Below are 17720 nucleotides of genomic sequence, written 5' to 3'. Positions count from 1 at the left end.
CTAAGAAGGTAAGGCAAGGTAGCGCACTAAGATCATCCCATTCATTCACCAGTGCATTTTCTACGTAGCATACGTGTAGCCTCATTGGCACCCTTCCCGTATTTCCGGAGAATTCACGGTTTTTGTCCTTTTTTTTCCTGGATTTTTGTTTTTTTTGAAAGAAAAACCTCGCTACAGCTGGAAACAAGCACTCGGGGTTGGGCTACTGACAGTTGAGTCGTTATGTGAGCCCATCAAATCAACAATGCGACAATGCGATAGTTGGACGTTTTTGATTGATTGATTGATTTGAAACTTTTTTAGATGGGAATCTGGGTTTAACGTGGTTAGTGGAGCTCCCCCTGGTGTTGTGGTTATGGTGATGGCCATAAGCTGTGTGTTCCCCTTTAAGAATGGCGGTATGTGGGGCGAGTAAGTGAGCGGGCGAGTTAGGAGAGGGAGCGCTAGCATGTTCAGGAGTGTTACTAGCATGGTGGATGTCCGCTTGGCTTTGTCCACTTGACAAAAAGGCTATAAAATGTACAAAAACCTGAAAAAAATAATAAAAACTTAATATCAATGGACATAACTGAAGTTGATCTAGGAAGGTAAGTGTTCAAAGGATTAAAAAATATTAATATATGACTTACTTTTGACACTTTTATGAGTGAGACCCTCAAGGGTCCGCAGGACCTACAATGTCGATTTTTATTTACAACGGTCAATGCTCAAAAGAGAATTATGAATCAGAAGCCATGTTGTTATGAATTATTGACCTATTTAAGGCTCCAATCACTTCACGGCAAATATTAGATTTTTGAATTTTAGGGGGGGTAAATTACAGTTTGTGTGTTTGTCATTTACAGAGGGTGTTTCTTGGACAAAAAGGGTATAAAATATACAAAAACATGAAAAAACTAATAAACTTAATAGGCGTGTGGGAAAAAATCGATTCAAATTCGAATCGATTTTCATGTTGTGCGATTCAGAATCGATTCTCATTTCTAAAAAATAAATTATTTATTTTTTCCATTTTTTTTTTAATTTTTTATGTTATTTTATTTTTCTTAAATTAATCAATCCAACAAAACAATGCAATTCCAAAAGCAAACCCGACCCAGCAACACTCAGAACTGCAATAAACAGCAATTGAGAGGAGACACAAACACCACACAGAACATGTCCTTCTTTGTGGGGACATTGTTGATTGTCATGTCATGTTCGGATGTACTTTGTGGACGCCGTCTTTGCTCCACAGTAAGTCTTTGCTGTCGTCCAGCATTCTGTTTTTGTTGACTTTGTAGCCAGTTCAGTTTTAGTTTGGTTCTGCATAGAAAACAAAACAAAAAAAACCCCCAAAAAAACCGATACCAATAATAAAAAAAACGATACCGATAATTTCCGATATTACATTTTAACGCATTTATCGACATCTCTAGCAGAAATCATTAAAAAAGGAAACTCAGTTGACAGTAAAAAGTCGTTGTCGCAATTGTTGGATATGACTTTAAAGCATAACCAAGCATGCATCAATATAGCTCTTGTCTCAAAGTAGGTGTACTGTATCAATATAGGTCTTGTCTCAAAGTAGATGTACTGTATCAATATAGCTCTTGTCTCAAAGTAGGTGTACTGTATCAATATAGTTCTTGTCTCAAAGTAGATGTACTGTATCAATGTAGCTCTTGTCTCAAAGTAGATGTACTGTATCAATATAGCTCTTGTCTCAAAGTAGGTGTACTGTATCAATATAGGTCTTGTCTCAAAGTAGGTGTACTGTCTCACTATAGGTCTTGTCTCAAAGTAGGTGTACTGTCACCACCTGTCACATCACACCCTGACTTATTTGGACTTTTGTGCTGTTTTCCTGTGTGTAGTGTTTTACTTCTTGTCTTGCGCTCCTATTTTGGTGGCTTTTTCTCTTTTTTTGGTATTTTCCTGTAGCAGTTTCATGTCTTCCTTTGAGCGATATTTCCCGCATCTACTTTGTTTTAGCAATCGAGAATATTTCACTTGTTGCTATCCTTCTTTGTGGGGACATTGTTGATTGTCATGTCATGTTCGGATGTACTTTGTGGACGCCGTCTTTGCTCCACAGTAAGTCTTTGCTGTCGTCCAGCATTCTGTTTTTGTTGACTTTGTAGCCAGTTCAGTTTTAGTTTGGTTCTGCATAGAAAAAAAAAAAAAAAAAAAGAAAAGAAAAAATACCCGATATTGATAATAAAAAAAACGATACCGATAATTTCCGATATTACATTTTAACGCATTTATCGACATCTCTAGCAGAAATCATTAAAAAAGGAAACTCAGTTGACAGTAAAAAGTCGTTGTCGCAATTGTTGGATATGACTTTAAAGCATAACCAAGCATGCATCAATATAGCTCTTATCTCAAAGTAGGTGTACTGTATCAATATAGGTCTTGTCTCAAAGTAGATGTACTGTATCAATATAGCTCTTGTCTCAAAGTAGATGTACTGTATCAATATAGCTCTTGTCTCAAAGTAGATGTACTGTATCAATGTAGCTCTTGTCTCAAAGTAGATGTACTGTATCAATATAGCTCTTGTCTCAAAGTAGGTGTACTGTCACCACCTGTCACATCACACCCTGACTTATTCGGACTTTTGTGCTGTTTTCCTGTGTGTAGTGTTTTACTTCTTGTCTTGCGCTCCTATTTTGGTGGCTTTTTCTCTTTTTTTGGTATTTTCCTGTAGCAGTTTCATGTCTTCCTTTGAGTGATATTTCCCGCATCTACTTTGTTTTAGCAATCAAGAATATTTCAGTTGTTTTTATCCTTCTTTGTGGGGACATTGTTGATTGTCATGTCATGTTCGGATGTACTTTGTGGACGCCGTCTTTGCTCCACAGTAAGTCTTTGCTGTCGTCCAGCATTCTGTTTTTGTTGACTTTGTAGCCAGTTCAGTTTTAGTTTGGTTCTGCATAGAAAAAAAAACAAAAAAAAACAAAAAAAAAACGATACCGATAATAAAAAAAACGATACCGATAATTTCCGATATTACATTTTAACGCATTTATCGACATCTCTAGCAGAAATCATTAAAAAAGGAAACTCAGTTGACGGTAAAAAGTCGTTGTCGCAATTGTTGGATATGACTTTAAAGCATAACCAAGCATGCATCAATATAGCTCTTGTCTCAAAGTAGATGTACTGTATCAATATAGGTCTTGTCTCAAAGTAGATGTACTGTATCAATATAGCTCTTGTCTCAAAGTAGGTGTACTGTATCAATATAGGTCTTGTCTCAAAGTAGATGTACTGTATCAATATAGTTCTTGTCTCAAAGTAGATGTACTGTATCAATATAGGTCTTGTCTCAAAGTAGGTGTACTGTATCAATGTAGCTCTTGTCTCAAAGTAGATGTACTGTATCAATATAGCTCTTGTCTCAAAGTAGGTGTGCTGTCACCACCTGTCACATCACACCCTGACTTATTTGGACTTTTGTGCTGTTTTCCTGTGTGTAGTGTTTTACTTCTTGTCTTGCGCTCCTATTTTGGTGGCTTTTTCTCTTTTTTTGGTATTTTCCTGTAGCAGTTTCATGTCTTCCTTTGAGCGATATTTCCCGCATCTACTTTGTTTTAGCAATCAAGAATATTTAAGTTGTTTTTATCCTTCTTTGTGGGGACATTGTTGATTGTCATGTCATGTTCGGATGTACTTTGTGGACGCCGTCTTTGCTCCACAGTAAGTCTTTGCTGTCGTCCAGCATTCTGTTTTTGTTGACTTTGTAACCAGTTCAGTTTTAGTTTGGTTCTGCATAGAAAAAAAATAAAAAAAATAAATAAAAAAACCCGATATTGATAATAAAAAAAACGATACCGATAATTTCCGATATTACATTTTAACGCATTTATCGACATCTCTAGCAGAAATCATTAAAAAAGGAAACTCAGTTGACAGTAAAAAGTCGTTGTCGCAATTGTTGGATATGACTTTAAAGCATAACCAAGCATGCATCAATATAGCTCTTGTCTCAAAGTAGATGTACTGTATCAATATAGGTCTTGTCTCAAAGTAGATGTACTGTATCAATATAGCTCTTGTCTCAAAGTAGGTGTACTGTATCAATATAGTTCTTGTCTCAAAGTAGATGTACTGTATCAATATAGCTCTTGTCTCAAAGTAGGTGTACTGTCTCACTATAGGTCTTGTCTCAAAGTAGGTGTACTGTCACCACCTGTCACATCACACCCTGACTTATTTGGACTTTTGTGCTGTTTTCCTGTGTGTAGTGTTTTACTTCTTGTCTTGCGCTCCTATTTTGGTGGCTTTTTCTCTTTTTTTGGTATTTTCCTGTAGCAGTTTCATGTCTTCCTTTGAGCGATATTTCCCCCATCTACTTTGTTTTAGCAATCGAGAATATTTCACTTGTTGCTATCCTTCTTTGTGGGGACATTGTTGATTGTCGTGTCATGTTCGGATGTACTTTGTGGACGCCGTCTTTGCTCCACAGTAAGTCTTTGCTGTCGTCCAGCATTCTGTTTTTGTTGACTTTGTAACCAGTTCAGTTTTAGTTTGGTTCTGCATAGAAAACCCCCCCCAAAAAAACACAAAAAAAACGATACCAATAATAAAAAAAACGATACCGATAATTTCCGATATTACATTTTAACGCATTTATCGACATCTCTAGCAGAAATCATTAAAAAAGGAAACTCAGTTGACAGTAAAAAGTCGCAATTGTTGGATATGACTTTAAAGCATAACCAAGCATGCATCAATATAGCTCTTGTCTCAAAGTAGGTGTACTGTATCAATATAGGTCTTGTCTCAAAGTAGGTGTACTGTATCAATATAGCTCTTGTCTCAAAGTAGGTGTACTGTATCAATATAGTTCTTGTCTCAAAGTAGATGTACTGTATCAATATAGGTCTTGTCTCAAAGTAGGTGTACTGTATCAATATAGGTCTTGTCTCAAAGTAGGTGTACTGTCACCACCTGTCACATCACACCCTGACTTATTTGGACTTTTGTGCTGTTTTCCTGTGTGTAGTGTTTTACTTCTTGTCTTGCGCTCCTATTTTGGTGGCTTTTTCTCTTTTTTTGGTATTTTCCTGTAGCAGTTTCATGTCTTCCTTTGAGCGATATTTCCCGCATCTACTTTGTTTTAGCAATCAAGAATATTTCAGTTGTTTTTATCCTTCTTTGTGGGGACATTGTTGATTGTCGTGTCATGTTCGGATGTACTTTGTCTTTGCTCCACAGTAAGTCTTTGCTGTCGTCCAGCATTCTGTTTTTGTTGACTTTGTAGCCAGTTCAGTTTTAGTTTGGTTCTGCATAGAAAAAAAAACAAAAAAAACCCAAAAAAACCCGATACCGATAATAAAAAAAACGATACCGATAATTTCCGATATTACATTTTAACGCATTTATCGACATCTCTAGCAGAAATCATTAAAAAAGGAAACTCAGTTGACAGTAAAAAGTCGTTGTCGCAATTGTTGGATATGACTTTAAAGCATAACCAAGCATGCATCAATATAGCTCTTGTCTCAAAGTAGGTGTACTGTATCAATATAGCTCTTGTCTCAAAGTAGGTGTACTGTATCAATATAGGTCTTGTCTCAAAGTAGATGTACTGTATCAATATAGCTCTTGTCTCAAAGTAGATGTACTGTATCAATATAGCTCTTGTCTCAAAGTAGGTGTACTGTATCAATATAGCTCTTGTCTCAAAGTAGGTGTACTGTCACCACCTGTCACATCACACCCTGACTTATTTGGACTTTTGTGCTGTTTTCCTGTGTGTAGTGTTTTACTTCTTGTCTTGCGCTCCTATTTTGGTGGCTTTTTCTCTTTTTTTGGTATTTTCCTGTAGCAGTTTCATGTCTTCCTTTGAGCGATATTTCCCGCATCTACTTTGTTTTAGCAATCGAGAATATTTCACTTGTTTTTATCCTTCTTTGTGGGGACATTGTTGATTGTCATGTCATGTTCGGATGTACTTTGTGGACGCCGTCTTTGCTCCACAGTAAGTCTTTGCTGTCGTCCAGCATTCTGTTTTTGTTGACTTTGTAGCCAGTTCAGTTTTAGTTTGGTTCTGCATAGAAAACAAAACAAAAAAACCAAAAAAAAACCGATACCAATAATAAAAAAAACGATACCGATAATTTCCGATATTACATTTTAACGCATTTATCGACATCTCTAGCAGAAATCATTAAAAAAGGAAACTCAGTTGACAGTAAAAAGTCGTTGTCGCAATTGTTGGATATGACTTTAAAGCATAACCAAGCATGCGTCAATATAGCTCTTGTCTCAAAGTAGGTGTACTGTATCAATATAGGTCTTGTCTCAAAGTAGGTGTACTGTATCAATATAGTTCTTGTCTCAAAGTAGATGTACTGTATCAATATAGTTCTTGTCTCAAAGTAGATGTACTGTATCAATGTAGCTCTTGTCTCAAAGTAGATGTACTGTATCAATATAGCTCTTGTCTCAAAGTAGGTGTACTGTATCAATATAGGTCTTGTCTCAAAGTAGGTGTGCTGTCACCACCTGTCACATCACACCCTGACTTATTTGGACTTTTGTGCTGTTTTCCTGTGTGTAGTGTTTTACTTCTTGTCTTGCGCTCCTATTTTGGTGGCTTTTTCTCTTTTTTTGGTATTTTCCTGTAGCAGTTTCATGTCTTCCTTTGAGCGATATTTCCCGCATCTACTTTGTTTTAGCAATCAAGAATATTTCAGTTGTTTTTATCCTTCTTTGTGGGGACATTGTTGATTGTCGTGTCATGTTCGGATGTACTTTGTCTTTGCTCCACAGTAAGTCTTTGCTGTCGTCCAGCATTCTGTTTTTGTTGACTTTGTAGCCAGTTCAGTTTTAGTTTGGTTCTGCATAGAAAACAAAACAAAAAAAACCCCCAAAAAAACGATACCGATAATAAAAAATACGATACCGATAATTTCCGATATTACATTTTAACGCATTTATCGACATCTCTAGCAGAAATCATTAAAAAAGGAAACTCAGTTGACAGTAAAAAGTCGTTGTCGCAATTGTTGGATATGACTTTAAAGCATAACCAAGCATGCATCAATATAGCTCTTGTCTCAAAGTAGATGTACTGTATCAATATAGCTCTTGTCTCAAAGTAGGTGTACTGTATCAATATAGGTCTTGTCTCAAAGTAGATGTACTGTATCAATATAGGTCTTGTCTCAAAGTAGGTGTACTGTATCAATATAGGTCTTGTCTCAAAGTAGATGTACTGTATCAATATAGCTCTTGTCTCAAAGATGTACTGTATCAATATAGGTCTTGTCTCAAAGTAGGTGTACTGTATCAATATAGGTCTTGTCTCAAAGTAGGTGTACTGTATCAATATAGGTCTTGTCTCAAAGTAGATGTACAGTATCAATATAGGTCTTGTCTCAAAGTAGATGTACTGTATCAATATAGCTCTTGTCTCAAAGATGTACTGTATCAATATAGGTCTTGTCTCAAAGTAGGTGTACTGTATCAATATAGGTCTTGTCTCAAAGTAGGTGTACTGTATCAATATAGGTCTTGTCTCAAAGTAGGTGTACTGTATCAATATAGGTCTTGTCTCAAAGTAGATGTACAGTATCAATATAGGTCTTGTCTCAAAGTAGATGTACTGTATCAATATAGCTCTTGTCTCAAAGATGTACTGTATCAATATAGGTCTTGTCTCAAAGTAGGTGTACTGTATCAATATAGGTCTTGTCTCAAAGTAGGTGTACTGTATCAATATAGCTCTTGTCTCAAAGTAGATGTACTGTATCAATATAGGTCTTGTCTCAAAGTAGGTGTACTGTATCAATATAGCTCTTGTCTCAAAGTAGGTGTACTGTATCAATATAGTTCTTGTCTCAAAGTAGATGTACTGTATCAATATAGCTCTTGTCTCAAAGTAGGTGTGCTGTCACCACCTGTCACATCACACCCTGACTTATTTGGACTTTTGTGCTGTTTTCCTGTGTGTGGTGTTTTACTTCTTGTCTTGCGCTCCTATTTTGGTGGCTTTTTCTCTTTTTTTGGTATTTTCCTGTAGCAGTTTCATGTCTTCCTTTGAGCGATATTTCCCGCATCTACTTTGTTTTAGCAATCAAGAATATTTCAGTTGTTTTTATCCTTCTTTGTGGGGACATTGTTGATTGTCATGTCATGTTCGGATGTACTTTGTGGACGCCGTCTTTGCTCCACAGTAAGTCTTTGCTGTCGTCCAGCATTCTGTTTTTGTTGACTTTGTAGCCAGTTCAGTTTTAGTTTGGTTCTGCATAGCCTTCCCTAAGCTTCAATGCCTTTTCTTAGGGGCACTCACCTTTTGTTTATTTTTGGTTTAAGCATTAGACACCTTTTTACCTGCGCCCTGCCTCCCGCTGTTTCCGACATCTACAAAGCAATTAGCTACCTGCTGCCACCTACTGATATGGAAGAGTATTACACGGTTACTCTGCCGAGCTCTAGACAGCACCGACACTCAACAACAACACATCATTTGCAGACTATAATTACTGCTTTGCAAACAATATTTTGAACCCAAATAGGTGAAATGAGATAATCTCTTGAAAAACACTGGTGTAGAACATTCCTATTTGGTGATCCTCAAATGTTGCTTATTAATACCTCCTACCTTCTATGCCTTAAGTATCTTCCACTGACGTGACCTTTGCCATCGCATCCAGGGGTGGGACAACTGCTGCTGAAAACAACCATCATGAGTCACCATGGAGCGTTCCCAAAGTGTACAAATACCAAAGACTTACCTCAACTCATGCTTCATCTCATGTCCGGAGGGTTCTGACAAAACTGCAAATGAGGCAGCAAAATGTTTATTCCACACAAAAAGGTAGAAACACTTTGTCATTTAAATCTTTTCTCTGGATGATTTTAAAAGGAAGTTACACATTTTGCTTTTCTAATGGAGTACGACTGCTAAATGAGCCACCATGGGGCCAAAGGGAGTTGCAGCACTTTTGATGAAGAAGTTGAGAAACACTACTTCAAAGAGATCCCTGTCTTTGCCAACAAGTCTTCATTAATAAAGGTAAAAATGATGATAAATGTTCATTTAATTCCTCATTGATTTGTATTTCACATTGTTTTTCTGCATGTAAAACTATAATTGTTTCACATTATACATGCTTGTGAATGATATTTACAGTGGGGCAAAAAAGTATTTAGTCAGCCACCGATTGTGCAAGTTCTCCCACTTAAAATGATGACAGAGGTCTGTAATTTTCATCATAGGTACACTTCAACTGTGAGAGACAGAATGTGAAACAAAAATCCAGGATTTCACATTGTAGGAATTTTAAAGAATTTATTTGTAAATTATGATGGAAAATAAGTATTTGGTCACTTCAAACAAGGAAGATCTCTGGCTCTCACAGACCTGTAACTTCTTCTTTAAGAAGCTCTTCTGTCCTCCACTTGTTACCTGTATTAATGGCACCTGTTTGAACTGGTTATCTGTATAAAAGACACCTGTCCACAGCCTCAAACAGTCAGACTCCAAACTCCACTATGGCCAAGACCAAAGAGCTGTCGAAGGACACCAGGAAAAGAATTGTAGACCTGCACCAGACTGTGAAGAGTGAATCTACAATAGGCAAGCAGCTTGGTGTGAAAAAATCAACTGTGGGAGCAATTATCAGAAAATGGAAGACATACAAAACCACTGATAATCTCCCTCAATCTGGGGCTCCACGCAATATTTCATCCCGTGGGGTCAAAATGATCATGAGAACAGTGAGCAAAAATCCCAGAACCACACGGGGGGACCTGGTGAATGACCTGCAGAGAGCTGTGACCAAAGTAACAAAGGTTACCATCAGTAACACACTACGCCGACAGGGAATCAAATCCTGCAGTGCCAGACGTGTCCCCCTGCTTAAGCCAGTGCATGTCCAGGCCCGTCTGAAGTTTGCCAGAGAGCACATGGATGATACAGCAGAGGATTGGGAGAATGTCATGTGGTCAGATGAAACCAAAATAGAACTTTTTGGTATAAACTCAACTCGTCGTGTTTGGAGGAAGAAGAATACTGAGTTGCATCCCAAGAACACCATACCTACTGTGAAGCATGGGGGTGGAAACATCATGCTTTGGGGCTGTTTTTCTGCTAAGGGGACAGGCCGACTGATCCGTGTTAAGGAAAGAATGAACGGGGCCATGTATCGTGAGATTTTGAGCCAAAACCTCCTTCCATCAGTGAGAGCTTTGAAGATGAAACGTGGCTGGGTCTTCCAGCATGACAATGACCCCAAACACACCGCCCGGGCAACGAAGGAGTGGCTCCGTAAGAAGCATTTGAAAGTCCTGGAGTGGCCTAGCCAGTCTCCAGACCTCAACCCCATAGAAAATCTGTGGAGGGAGTTGAAAGTCCGTGTTGCTCGGCGAATGCCCCAAAACATCACTGCTCTCGAGAAGATCTGCATGGAGGAATGGGCCAAAATACCAGCTACTGTGTGTGCAAACCTGGTAAAGACCTATAGTAATCGTTTGACCTCTGTTATTGCCAACAAAGGTTATATTACAAAGTATTGAGTTGAATTTTTGTTATTGACCAAATACTTATTTTCCACCATAATTTACAAATAAATTCTTTAAAATTCCTACAATGTGAATTCCTGGATTTTTTTCACATTCTGTCTCTCACAGTTGAAGTGTACCTATGATGAAAATTACAGACCTCTGTCATCATTTTAAGTGGGAGAACTTGCACAATTGGTGGCTGACTAAATACTTTTTTGCCCCACTGTATATAGCGCTTTTCTCTAGTGACTCAAAGCGCTTTTACATAGTGAAACCCAATTAAGTTACATTTAAAGCAGTGTGGGTGGCACTGGGAGCAGGTGGGTAAAGCGTCTTGCCCAAGGACACAACGGCAGTGACTAGGATGGCGGAAGCGGAGATCGAACCTGGAACCCTCAAGTTGCTGGCACGGCCGCTCTACCAACCGAGCTATACCGCCCCAGAGAGAGTGCAAGGTTAGAAAAGGGTTGATCAAGTGAAATGAGTCCGAGAACAATGGTAGAAAATCACTGAGCTATTTATTACTAACCCTCTGGAATGAACTTATGATGCCTTTTGTCATGTCTGTGTAATCATGTTTTGTTTTAAGTCATGTTTTATTTAGTTATTGGACTCTTTAGTTTCTGTCTTTTCACTCCCTTGTCTTGTTTCCATGATTACCCCATTAGTTTCACCTGTTCCACGTTTGGACTCATTGTGCACTCTTGATTGTCACCATAGCAACCCATTAGTTTTCACCTGTCACGTCACGCACCTGTTTCACGTCTTGAGTCACGCACCTGTTTTCGTTAATCATGTCTGTAGTATTTAAGTTCAGTGTTTTTCAGTTTGTCTTTCTGACGACCTCACCACATTTATGCTCGGTCCATTCTTTCCATGTCCATTCTTCATGCAACTATTTTTGTCCAAACCAAGTAAGTTTTTGTTCCATGTTTATAGTCTTTTTGGTTTCATAGTTTGTTCTCCGCCATTGTGCGTGTTTTTCGTTTGTACTTTTTTGCTATAGTCTTTTGGTTTCATAGTTTGTTCTCCGCCACTGTGCGCGCTTTTCGTTTGCACTTTTTTTTGATATATTAAATAAATCATGTACCTTCATTCCCGTCTCGCCCGTGCCAACTTTCCGTTGCATCCCGGAAAAGCAAACACCCAAGATCAAGTCATGACACCTTTAAATTGAAGTGGAGTGCTATTTGCTTTCTGGCGACCACAATAATTAATTACTTTAAGCTCATGAGGCAGTAAGTTGACCGATGCAGACACGTTTGTTACTGGATACTCTCTAACTGGAGACTTTGTACGTGTAAGTAATATATGTAACCATAATTATTAAAGATACTTTTTTATATTAACAAATTGAATTTTTTAGTAGGGGTGGCAGGAAAAAAATGAATTAACATCCGAATCCCGATTTTTATAAAATACCGATCTGAATCAGTTAAAAATGTTCTCGAAATATTTTTAAAAATACATTCTTTAGGCTATCTTTGCGCTAACTCACTGGGGCGTAGATGTCAGCCCCCAAATGTGCGTTTGTAACATACTTGCCAACCTTGAGACCTCCGAATTCGTGAGATTGGGGGGGAGGGGGAGGGCTAAGGGGGGAAGAGTATATTTATAGCTAGAATTCACTGAAATTCAAATATTTCTTATATATATAAAAAAAATAAAATATATATATATATATATATATATATATATATATATATATATATATATATATATATATATATATATATATATATATATATATATATATATATATATATATATATATATATGTATGTGTGGGGAAAAAAAATCACAAGACTACTTCATCTCTACAGGCCTGTTTCATGAGGGGGTTCCCTCAATCATCAGGAGATTTTAATGGGAGCATTCACATACCATGGTTTATATAGGGCACAGAGTGGGTGGGTACAGGCTGGCGTAGGGGCGTGGTACCAAAAAGCCCTTGATGAAAGCGGATACAATTTCACCCTCACCTATGAACCCACGCCAGGAAACCAACCAAAAAAGAACAGAAAACGAAACGACATCATCTGGTACAACCCCCCATACAGCAAAAACGTCTCAACTAACATTGGACACAAATTCCTCAATCTGATTGACAAACACTTTCCCAAAGACAACACCCTAAGAAAAGTATTCAACAAGAACAACATTAAATTGAGCTACAGCTGCATGAACAATATACGACAAATCATCTCAAACCACAACAAAACAATTGCAAATGAGCCGTCGGCCCCCGGACAGAGCGACTCCAAAACCAACAAAGGCTGCAACTGTCAAAAGAAACCTGATTGCCCTCTCAACGGGGGGTGCTTACAAACTTCAGTTGTTTACCAATCTAAGGTAACACGCAAGGACATTAACACATCCGACACATATGTAGGATTAACCGAGGGAGAGTTTAAAACCAGATGGAACAATCACAAGGCTTCTTTCAGGAACCAAAACCTGCGGAATACCACAGAACTCAGCAAACACATTTGGGACCTCAAAGACAATAATGTTGAATATTCAATAACATGGCAAATTCTTGCATCCAGCACACCTTACAATAGTGGTAATAAAAGATGCAACCTATGCTTGAAAGAGAAACTGTTTATTATTTACCGTCCAGACCTGTCATCCCTCAACAAGCGCAGCGAAATTGTATCAGCATGCCGCCACAGACGGAAACACCTCCTAGGTAACACATGAGCCAATCACCACGCCCCTACGCCAGCCTGTACCCACCCACTCTGTGCCCTATATAAACCATGGTATGTGAATGCTCCCATTAAAATCTCCTGATGATTGAGGGAACCCCCTCATGAAACAGGCCTGTAGAGATGAAGTAGTCTTGTGATTTTTTCCCCCACACATACATATATTGCGCTCTACTACGGTATCGAGCACTATTTTTTGGATAACCTTATTAAGACATATATATATATATATATATATATATATATATATATATATATACACAAATCCATCCATCCATCCCATCCATTTTCTACCGCTTATTCCCTTCGGGGTCGCGGTATGTATATAAATAAATATATATAAATAAAATAAATACTTGAATTTCAGTGTTCATTTATTTACACATACACACACACATAACACTCATGTACTCATTGTTGTATTTGAAGGTGCAATGCTTCGCAGCCAGTAGCACAGCCCTTGAAAGAGCATAGGTATGGGCAGCATCTGTGAAATGTAATTTGCAGGAAAGGAGTGAGTTAAGGGTTGAATTGTCCATCCTCGTTCTATTCTCTGTCAACATCTTTCTAACCATGCTGAACACCCTCTGTGATGATGCATTGATGTGTGGCACGCACAAAAGTGCCTTCATCAAATGCACTAGAGTCTGGAATCTTCCATCTCTCCCTAGCAAACCACCTTCCCCTTCGAGCTGTCCTGGATGAACTGAAATTCTTGTTTCTAATCGTTTTGGAACTTGCAAGCGTACTTCTTCTTCTTCTTCCTCGTCCTCGCCATGACTGTCTCTTCTTCGTTCTTCTGCTTCGTCTCTTGTTATGTTTTTGGACATTACTACTTGCCCTAGTTTTGAAGCAATGCATGATGGGAATCCGGATGTTTAGTGTCAGTGTATTGACGTGCCGGCTGGAATAAACACACATTGAGAAATAGCTCCATGCCTGCCTACTTTATGGGTTATAGATAAACCTATGGATAACGGAGACATACATAATAGTCTGCTTCTTGTTGTGTGTGTAGTTGCGCACTGAGCTCCAAAAGCCGTAGATGTTATAACGTGACTGGGCTTATAAGGAGGAAAAACGGCCGTGACGACAGGCTGTCCTCACTCAGGTCCGGCTAGAAATCGGGAGAAATTCGGGAGAATGGTTGTCCCGGGAGATTTTCGGGAGAGGCACTGAAATTCGGGAGTCTCCCGGAAAATTCGGGAGGGTTGGCAAGTATGGTTTGTAACCTGCTTTGAAAAGATGTTATTATAACTGATACACCAAATAACCCATTGTGAGAATCGATTCTGAATGGAATTATCACCCCAGGAATTGTGAATTGTAAGATTGACATCTGCAATGTTGTCCAATTATTAAATAAATCCAGATTATTAGGCAGACCGGGGTGGTGGTTCCTCTCTTTAAGAAGGGGAACCGGAGGGTGTGTTCTAACTATCGTGGGATCACACTCCTCAGCCTTCCCGGTAAGGTCTATTCAGGTGTACTGGAGAGGAGGCTACGCCGGATAGTCCAACCTCGGATTCAGGAGGAACAGTGTGGTTTTCGTCCTGGTCGTGGAACTGTGGACCAGCTCTATACTCTGGGCAGGGTCCTTGAGGGTGCATGGGAGTTTGCCCAACCAGTCTACATGTGCTTTGTGGACTTGGAGAAGGCATTCGACCGTGTCCCTCGGGAAGTCCTGTGGGGAGTGCTCAGAGAGTATGGGGTATCAGACTGTCTGATTGTGGCGGTCCGCTCCCTGTATGATCAGTGTCAGAGCTTGGTCCACATTGCCGGGAGTAAGTCGGACACGTTTCCAGTGAGGGTTGGACTCCGCCAAGGCTGCCCTTTGTCACCCATTCTGTTCTGAACTTTTATGGACAGAATTTCTAGGCGCAGTCAAGGCGTTGAAGGGATCTGGTTTGGTGGCTGCAGGATTAGGTCTCTGCTTTTTAAACATGATGTGGTCCTGATGGCTTCATCTGGCCAGGATCTTCAGCTCTCACTGGATCGGTTCGCAGCCGAGTGTGAAGCGACTGGGATGAGAATCAGCACCTCCAAGTCCGAGTCCATGGTTCTCGCCCGGAAAAGGGTGGAATGCCATCTTCGGGTTGGGGAGGAGACCCTGCCCCAAGTGGAGGAGTTCAAGTACCTCGGAGTCTTGTTCACGAGTGAGGGAAGAGTGGATCGTGAGATCGACAGGCGGATCGGTGCGGCATCTTCAGTAATGCGGACGCTGTATCGATCCGTTGTGGTGAAGAAGGAGCTGAGCCGGAAGGCAAAGCTCTCAATTTACCGGTCGATCTACGTTCCCATCCTCACCTATGGTCATGAGCTTTGGGTTATGACCGAAAGGACAAGATCACGGGTACAAGCGGCCCAAATGAGTTTCCTCCGCCGGGTGGCGGGTCTCTCCCTTAGAGATAGGGTGAGAAGCTCTGTCATCCGGGGGGAGCTCAAAGTAAAGCCGCTGCTCCTCCACATGGAGAGGAGCCAGATGAGGTGGTTCGGGCATCTGGTCAGGATGCCACCCGAACGCCTCCCTAGGGAGGTGTTTAGGGCACATCCGACCGGTAGGAGGCCACGGGGAAGACCCAGGACACGTTGGGAAGACTATGTCTCCCGGCTGGCCTGGGAACGCCTCGGGATCCCCCGGGAAGAGCTGGACGAAGTGGCTGGGGAGAGGGAAGTCTGGGCTTCCCTGCTTAGGCTGCTGCCCCCGCGACCCGACCTCGGATAAGCGGAAGAAGATGGATGGATGGATTATTAGGGGACATTTAGGGGGACTTTGCACAAGTAAACACGCTCGTATCGGAGCGCTTGCACTTTATCGGCAAGCCCATAATCCGATACTGGCTTTTTGGTTGATATTGGACCAATATTATTTTATAGATATGTAAAAATGGGTAGCGTTAACATTTGAACCGATTAAATACCAATTCCAGGTACCTGGGACTCGATACCGGTACTCAACAATTTTCCAATTTTTGGTACTTTTGTGTGTGGTAATAAATACTTTTTGTCTGATGATAAAATTATTATTTTTAATGTAACATTCAAAAATGAGATTGTTTTGTTTTCTGATGATATTTGTGTCAAACATTAGATGGCAGCACTGTAGCTATCTATGGTATGTTGTCTAACTACTAACCTTTTGAATGTGTTATGTTGCGCCCTACAAAGTGTTTATACCGTAAGTATTGTGCTTATTACACACCAGCTGTCATCTTAATCGTAGTGTCCTTTACAAGATTTGGAGGCCTTGAAATCGCCATGTAAAATCGCTAATGCTAACAGTAACTTGTCGACGGCAAATCCAATGTAAAAAAAGCGTATTTTGAAAGAGTGGGAGTCTTTTACTTTAAGTCCAGGCGTTTTTACCAAGCATACTAGCATTGTTGGTGTGGAAAGTTACAACATGACTTAGAGAAAGTTGGGCTGAGTCCACTTTCTCTAAGTACAAAGCCCAAAGTTGTGTAAATGGTAAATAAAAAGAGAATACAACAAATCCTTTTCAACTTATATTCAATTGAATAGACTGCAAAGACAACATATTTCATGTTCACACTGACAAACTTTCTTCTTTTTTGCAAATATTAGCTCATTTGGAATTTGGTGTCTGCAACATGTTTCAAAAAAGCTGGCACGAGTGGCAAAAAAGAGTGAGAAAGTTGAGGAATTATCATCAAAGACTTATTTTGGAACATCCCACAGGTGAACAGGCTAATTGGGAACAGGTGGGTGCCATGATTGGGTGAAAAAGCAGCTTCCATGAAATCATTCACAAACAAGGACGGGGCGAGGGTCACCACTTTGTCAACAAATGCCTGAGCAAATTGTTTAAGAACAACATTTCTCAACAAGGAATTTAGGGATTTCACCATCTACGCTCCGTAATATCACCAAAAGGTTCAGAGAATCTGGAGAAATCACTGCACGTAAGCCATGACATTACGCACATTGGATCCCTCAGGTGGTACTGCATTAAAAAGCCACATCCGTGTGTAAAGGATATCACCACATGGGCTCAGGAACACTTCAGAAAACCACTGTCAGTAACTACAGTTGGTCGCTACATCTGTAAATGCAAGTTAAAACTCTACTATGCAAAGCCAAAGCAATTTATCAACAACACCCAGTAACGCTTCGCTGGGCCCGAGATCATCTAAGATGGACTGATGCAAAGTGGTCTGACGGGTCTACATTTCAATAGTTTTTGGAAACTGTGGACCAAAGAGGAAAAGAAGCATGGGGACTGTTCTAGGGTGAAAGTGTAAAAGGCAGCATGTGTGATGGTATGGGGGTGTATTAGTGGCCAAGACATGGGTAACTTACACATCTGTGAAGGCACCATTAATGCTGAAAGGTACATACAGCTTTTGGAGCAACATATGTTGTTATCATGGACGCCCCTGCTTATTTCAGCAAGACAATGCCAAGCCAGGTGTTACAACAGCGTGGCTTCATAGTAAAAGAGTGCGGGTACTAGACTGGCCTGCCTGTAGTCCAGACATTGAA

At 39.8% G+C, this 17720-nt stretch overlaps 1 protein-coding gene and 2 long non-coding RNA genes across 13 annotated transcripts in view; 2 read left to right on the top strand and 1 right to left on the bottom strand.

Annotated features, from left to right (window-relative positions):
* LOC140679430 (uncharacterized) overlaps positions 1-17720 on the top strand; it is a 55239-nt gene that overhangs the window by 19276 nt on the left and 18243 nt on the right. The window contains exons 2-3 of one of the 2 annotated variants that reach the window (XR_012050850.1): positions 8655-8818; positions 8897-9016. This is a non-coding gene — a long non-coding RNA (uncharacterized lncRNA). Of the gene's footprint in view, positions 1-8617; positions 8819-8896; positions 9017-17720 lie in introns of both variants that reach the window. The other variant, XR_012050851.1, reaches the window with a different exon arrangement.
* LOC133615077 (myelin transcription factor 1-like) overlaps positions 1-17720 on the bottom strand; it is an 83197-nt gene that overhangs the window by 51325 nt on the left and 14152 nt on the right. For 7 of the 8 annotated variants that reach the window (XM_061973425.2, XM_061973432.2, XM_061973458.2 and 4 more), the window contains exons 3-4: positions 8736-8778; positions 8603-8671 (exon numbers count right to left, since the gene is read on the bottom strand). In XM_061973425.2, the coding sequence (XP_061829409.2) occupies positions 8603-8671; positions 8736-8778 (112 nt within the window). The remainder of the gene's footprint in view (positions 1-8602; positions 8672-8735; positions 8779-17720) is intronic. The other variant, XM_061973441.2, reaches the window with a different exon arrangement.
* On the top strand, positions 983-6301 carry LOC140679431 (uncharacterized). Of its 3 annotated transcripts, none has more exons than XR_012050853.1 (4): positions 983-1714; positions 1787-3236; positions 3381-4129; positions 4166-6301. It is a non-coding gene; the product is annotated as an uncharacterized lncRNA (long non-coding RNA). The 3 variants fall into 3 exon arrangements; XR_012050854.1 differs by having other exon boundaries at positions 3381-4746; positions 4927-6301; XR_012050852.1 differs by having other exon boundaries at positions 3381-6301.

Source organism: Nerophis lumbriciformis, linkage group LG01, assembly GCF_033978685.3.
Source record: "Nerophis lumbriciformis linkage group LG01, RoL_Nlum_v2.1, whole genome shotgun sequence".
Lineage (NCBI taxonomy): Eukaryota > Metazoa > Chordata > Actinopteri > Syngnathiformes > Syngnathidae > Nerophis > Nerophis lumbriciformis.
Note: the sequence above shows the minus strand (reverse complement) of the source record. Positions and strands in the feature narration are given on the sequence as shown.